The 6,402-nt window shown below is 64.4% G+C and overlaps 1 protein-coding gene across 3 annotated transcripts in view; it reads left to right on the forward strand.

Annotated features, from left to right (window-relative positions):
• PARVB (parvin beta) overlaps window positions 1–4,922 on the forward strand; it is an 85,504-nt gene extending 80,582 nt beyond the window's left edge. For all 3 annotated transcript variants that reach the window (XM_036298799.1, XM_036298797.1, XM_036298798.1), the window contains exons 12-13: window positions 949–1,021; window positions 2,316–4,922. In XM_036298799.1, coding sequence (XP_036154692.1) covers window positions 949–1,021; window positions 2,316–2,392 — 150 coding nt within the window. In that variant the 3' untranslated portion in view covers window positions 2,393–4,922. The remainder of the gene's footprint in view (window positions 1–948; window positions 1,022–2,315) is intronic.
• Window positions 4,923–6,402: the final 1,480 nt, after the last annotated feature.

Below are 6,402 nucleotides of genomic sequence, written 5' to 3' on the forward strand. Positions count from 1 at the left end.
GGAGCAGTGAGTCCATGTGAATGGGAGTGTGAGGGAGAGGGCAGGGGACCCAGCCGAGCTGCGGAACCAGCAGGAAACGGTGCCTTGCGACGTCCCGGCCATGAGGGCACCGCTGGAGATGAGGCTTGTGCCCTGTGGGCCCGACTTGGCTGGTGGCAGAAGCATTGCTGGGGAGAGAGTTTTTCTTGGTTCAGAGGAATGAGACCGCTGGGGAGAATGGCGAGGCTAGCAGGCGGCCTGGGCGAGGCCCTGTGCCAGCGACTGGGTGCCATCCCCCTGCCCGCCTTCCCCTCCGACACCTTTGCTGCCCTGGCTGGAGGAGGAGGCCGCTCCTTCCCGTCCCGTTCGCCTTCGCCTGTGCGTGGGAGCTGGCAGGGAAGGCTGCTTTCAGTTCCCAAGTCAGGCTGGTGCCTAACCTGACTCTCCCTCTCCCCGTCCTGTCTCCACCTGGACCTGCGGCCCGCTGTGCGTGTGCCGATGAGCCGATCTGGATGGTGGTCAGCTGATGGCTGGGGGCAGGGGGAGGTGAAGGGCTGCTCTGCGCTGGGGACAGGGCCCAGGGCCCAGCACCTCTGGGAAGTGACTTGTCTCCTCTGAGCCTCGGTTTCCGCATCTGTAAAATGGGGCCACTGTCACTTCTCATCCTATGGATGTGCCAGGGCCTGGGGCAGACACACAGGGACCCTGAGCCCCCAAGAACAGGCTCCCTGCCTTCACCCCTGCGTCTCCCAGCTGCCCCTGATCACTGGTGAGGGGAGGAAGGACCACTAAGTAAGTCTGTGCCGCCTCAACAGACCTCTGCCCGCCGTGCCCTGGGCTGGGTGCCCTGGGGCCTTGGCCATTAGAGACCACTCTGTCCACGCTGGCTCCCTCTGTCCTTTCGGAGGAGCGTGGGGGGGCGGGCGGGCTGGGCAGCGTGGCCCTGGCGTTAACCCCGCTCCCTTGCAGGTCCACAACGTGTCCTTCGCCTTTGAGCTGATGCTGGACGGGGGGCTCCAGAAGCCCAAGGCCCGGCCAGAAGGTAAGGCCCGCCCGGTGCCCTGGGGAGGCGGGCGGCAGGGAGGGTGGCTGGGGGCCCCCTGAGGGTAGACTCTGAGCGGGTGGCTCACAGGCCGGCTGTGCCGACCCGGGTGTCCCTGCCCCGTGGCCCGAGCTCCCGGCTTTGGGGACCAGGCGGGCTGCGCTGACGGAGCCACCAGTGCCCGGTCTTCAGTAACCACGTGACCCGGAGCCGCGGCCTCTGCCACGGGCCTCGGGGTGTAATGGCGTCTCGGGCCGGTGCTGGGGCTGGGATTGCGTCATGGCCCGAAGGATGCAGAGGCTGGCTTCATTGCCTGAGAGGCTGCCGGGCGGTGCCCCATGGCCAGCGAACGGCGATGCTCATGAGCAGGGAGGCGGCGCGTCCACGCCCCACGGGGGGCTGAGGCCAGGGCCCGGTGAGGCCCCCTCGCCGCCCCTTCCGGCCGCTGTGCCCAGTGGCCCACTCCAGGGTTCTCTGACTCAAGGGGCGTCTGAATCCCAGAAGGGCTTCTCCAAGGACAGATCCCGATTCAGGGCTGAGGGATGGGCCCGACAAGTCCCGTTTGTAACAGGTTTCCAGGTGACGCCAATGCCCCGCGTCCGGGGAACCCACTTTGAGAATCCCCGTCCTCAGCCCAGCATGAGCTCTGGCGGGATGTGTTCATTCCTCTCCTGACGCCCATCAGGGACAGGAAAGCCATCCCGTGACCCATGAACCACAGCCCCCCGCCCCCTGGGCCAGGGCACCTGTCTGAGGTCAGAGGGTATGTGAGGACCAGAACCCGGTGCCCGAGTCCCAGGACCGGTGCCCTTCCCACCACCGCAGGCGCCTGCATCTGCTGGGCCCCAGAGGGAGCTGACATGCCCCAGTGTCCTGGGCAGGCCACACCACGTGCCCAACTTCGGGGGGAGGGAGACGGCAGCTGCCACCTGTCCACCCCAGGGGGCCGGCCTCGCAGCACCCATGGTCCTGGCACCGGTGAGCCCGTGGTGTGTGGTCCCCAGCGAATGTCCTCGGCTGCTATAGACCCCACTCCACGCAGACGTCACCGGTCATCACACTAGTCCCCATGCGAGTCCCAAGGGGATGGAGGGGCACCCGTGCTGGCCACCCCAGGGCTCATCGCACAGGTGGCGGCCGGGGGCTCGCGGGAGACCTGTGTCTGGGATGCACTCCCAGAGCGGCCAGGATGGTGCTCCGCTGCAGCCACGCCAGGCCCAGGCCCAGGCCCCGGCCCCAGCGCCAGCCAGGCCCAGGTGCGTCTCCCTAACGCTCCTCCCTGTTTCCTCTGCAGACGTGGTGAGCCTGGACCTCAAGTCCACCCTGCGGGTCCTCTACAACCTGTTCAACAAGTACAAGAACGCAGAGTGACGCGCGGCGACGTCCCTGCGCTCCCCACCAGCCCGCCCTCTCCCTGCTGCCCCCACCTTCCGGGGTTGTTGCCCCGACCTCCTGCCCGTGTCTGTGAGCTGCAGGGCTCTGAGGCCTCGCTTCTCTGGGCTCCCGGCTGAGTCAGCGGCTGTCGGCCTGGATCAGACGATGAAAAGGAGAAACGCCGGAACCCAGGCCCCTCAGCCCCGGGAGGGGCGCCCGCGTTCCATCTGACGGCACAATTAGGGGTCCCAGGCGTCGTCCGAGAGGCCCGGCAGCTCGGCCATCCTGGCGGGACCTCCCGGGAGCGAGGCCTTCTTAGTAAAGAGCGTTTTGCAGTTTTAAAAACTTCACTCAGGTCCCAGAAGCCTTTGCTGTGGCAGGAATGTCCCCCCACGTTCCTGCTTCGTGGCTGCTCCGTGTTGTGTTCATCTCGTGTTTGCACAAACTTCTGAGGCCCAGAGGCCCCGCCGCCCGCCGCCCGCCGCCCAGGGAGGGGGACCTGCCCAGGGGACGCCTCTGCTTCTGCTGCCGGTGGGCCGGTGGGAGCGGGGCCGCGGGGTGCAGTTCAGAAGCGTCCAAGGCAGGTGTATCCCTTCGCGCCGGGCCCCGCGCCAGAGCCGCAGACTGGGCAGCTCCGACGACAGAGTTTATTGTCTCAGCCCCGGCCCGGGAGCCCGAGCGCCAGGCGGGCAGCGTCGGTTCCTTCAGAGTCTCCTCCTTGGCCTGCAGACACCTGTCCTCCCCGGTCCTCACGGGCGTCCCTCTGTGTGTGTGTGTGTGTGTGTGTCCTGATCCTTCTTATAAGGACACTAGTCATGCTGGGCCACCCCCAGCCACGTGACCTAATTTCACCGGCATCACCTCAGGTTGTCCTTTCCAAGGCCCTGGGGGTTAGGGCTCCAGCCCGTGGGTCCTGGGGGCCACGGCAGCCCCTCCTAGGGGGAGCGAGGCTTTCCTCTCGATCCCCGAGTCTTGGCACTTCCCCTGGGCACCTGCAGGAGATGCTCACCCTCTTGCCCACCGTGCGGAGGAGAGAGATGGGGAGGCTCCGCCGGGTGTCCGGTGGCTCTGTGCTGGGGCTCAGCCCCCAAACTCTGCCTCAGCGCCCCAGCTGGGGTTTATGATGTGCGTGCGAACCCCGGGGCGGCCCCTGCAATCAGCCTCCTCCCCCCTTTCTCTTTGAGGTTCGCCTTCCGCAGGGCACAGGCTGTGGAGAACGTGGCTGCTGTTCAGTGGGCTGTCCCTGCTCGGGATTTGGGAAAGGGGGCAGCATCCCATCTCGGCCGGCGGCGTGCAGGCTGGGTGGGCTCAGGGCGTGTTGATGGAGGTGGCTGCCAGGGGGCAAAGGAATAAGTAAGACGGCATTAGGTCGTCTCCGGCGGGGTGCATGGCGTGGCAGGGCGGTACTGGCACGCGGCTGAGCTGGGACAGTCAGTGCCACCTTCATTACAGCCCCTGGGGCGGGAGGCCCATCCACCTGGCGTGCTCACCCGTCCCTGGGGCCATGCGGGGAGGAGGCAGCCTTGGGCGGCCTGCCCGGTGGGCAGCTCTGCGGGTTCCTCGGCCCACGTGGAGGCCGGTGGGAGAGTGAAAGGAACAGTGAGATGGGGAACGGACTCCCGGGCGATCGCCTCGCAGCGCTGACTGAGCCCATGGTTTCCGGGAGGGTGTGATATTTCATCCGAATTACTTTTCCGAGTTGGTTCAAAGGTTGGGAGTGCCTTACACACACCTGCCAAGGCCCCCTTCGGCTGCACCATTTCATTTCTCCTTGTTCCACTTTCCAGTGTGAGTCAAAACTCACAGCTCGGCCTGGACGGGTGCACTGGGGGCAGCCCCAGGCAGAAGTCGGGTGGCCCTGGCCCGTGTGGCTCGGTTGTTTGGGCATCGTCCCGTGCACCCAAAGGCCCCAGGTTTGATTCCCCATCAGGGTTCAATCCCCAGTAGGGGGCGTGCAGGAGGCAGCTGATGGATGTGTTGTTCTCACATTGATGTTTCTCTCCCTCTCCCTCTCCCTCTCCCTTCTTCTCTCCCTAAAAATCAATCAAAATAAGAAGGGTGAGCTCTGCTTGAGGAATGAGTCCTTCGTGTGATCAACCCATCGTCTCGTTGGCTTGGGGACGTAGTTGTCCGGGCGTGAGTTCAGGTCAGGGAAGCTGGGCATCTTTGGGGTTGCACATGCCCAGGGAGCTGCGTTTCTCTGTCGAGGGGCTCTCAGCACAGGAACCCAGTGAGCGCCAGGCCGGCTCTCCAGGCCCAGGGGATGCGCCTTTGTCCCTCCCCTCACCCACTGGCCTTGGGCGCCTGCCTGAGGCTCCGTTTCCCCTTTAACAACCACAGGGATTATGCAAGTGCGAGCCCAGCGCCTGCCCCGTTTCAATTGGATGTGACAAAGAGCAGTGCTGTTCTAAAGCAACGGGATCCCTCCTCCTCCCTCTGTGGGCCAGTGTTTTATTGTGTTTATAACCGTTTCAAGCACTGTTTACTTTGGATTTCTGGATATTAAATAAAAGCTACTCAAACCCCCGCTGTGTTGTTGACCTGCCTGCCCGCGACCGCTGGAAGCCGACACCTTCCATGTGTGCTGGGGGCCTGCGTGCCCTACGGCTATGAAGCCCAGGCCGTTAGGAGAATGCCCGGTGGTGGGAACAGGCCGCAGGGATTCTAGGAGAATGTCTGTGGTGGGAACAGGCCGTTGGGATTCTAGGAGAATGCCCAGTGGTGGGAACAGGCCACTGGGATTCTAGGAGAATGTCGTGTGTGGTGGGAACAAGCCGCTGGGATTCTAGGAGAATGCCCTGTGGTGGGAACAGGCCGCTGGGATTCTAGGAGAATGCCCGGTGGTGGGAACAGGCCGCTGGGATTCTAGGAGAATGCCCTGTGGTGGGAACAGGCCGCTGGGATTCTAGGAGAATGCCCTGTGGTGGGAACAGGCCGCTGGGATTCTAGGAGAATGCCCTGTGGTGGGAACAGGCCGCTGGGATTCTAGGAGAATGCCCGGTGGTGGGAACAGCTGCTGGGATTCTAGGAGGATGTCTGGTGGTGGGAACAGGCCCCTGGGATTCTAGGAGAATGTCCGGTGGTGGGAACAGGCCACTGGGATTCTAGGAGAATGTCCGGTGGTGGGAACAGCTGCTGGGATTCTAGGAGAATGTCCGGTGGTGGGAACAGGCCCCTGGGATTCTAGGAGAATGTCTGTGGTGGGAACAGGCCGCTGGGATTTTTTCCAAGAAAGAACCCTATCACCGCCGTCGCTGCCTCTGTTGGGCGGCAATGCTGGCACCAGGCCACACGATCCCCACCCGGTGCTGCTCACCTGGCACCCGGCGCCCGCAGTGGGACAGGAGGTGGTGAGGAGCCCGCACACAGCGCTGTGTGGGGCTGGGCTGAGGCCCAGGGTTTCATGGGCGGGAGCCTCTGGGAACGGGGCAGTCACAGCTGTGGATGAGTGATCGTGAGGAACGGAGCGGGGTGGGCCCCCCGACACCCCACCCCCCAACCCCCATCCCCAGTTCCAAACCAGGACAGGAGCGGCTGGCGGCCAGTGGCACAGGCCGGGGAGAGGCGGCTGCGGGGAGGAGGGCAGGGGACGCCGAGGTGACCCTGATGGCGGCCACACCTTCACGCTCACCTGGCCCCGCTGCCACCCTCCCCAGCGGAAGTCACGAAGGCATCACCGTCCCTGGGATGTTAAAACCCCAACCATGGACAATGGCCGCCTGGGAGCTAGACAGCTGCGCCACCTAAAAAATATTAAATTACAACCTGCTGGGAGGACCCAGGCTCTGCTCCGGGGGACCCGCTGGTGCCTAAGGGAACCCACACTCTCCAGAGGGACCCTCCCTGACCCCCCTCCCTTAAACCAGGGTAGTTGGCAATGTCTGGAGTCAGTGGGTTGTCGTGCTAGGGGAGGGGGTGTCCCTGGGCTGCTGATAAGCATCCTACAACCCACAGGGCACGTTCCTCTCCCTCCAGCCGAGTCCCGGCCCCGATGTATGTCCGTTGTG

This window comes from Myotis myotis, unplaced genomic scaffold, assembly GCF_014108235.1.
Source record: "Myotis myotis isolate mMyoMyo1 unplaced genomic scaffold, mMyoMyo1.p scaffold_m19_p_3, whole genome shotgun sequence".
Classification (NCBI taxonomy): Eukaryota; Metazoa; Chordata; class Mammalia; order Chiroptera; family Vespertilionidae; genus Myotis; species Myotis myotis.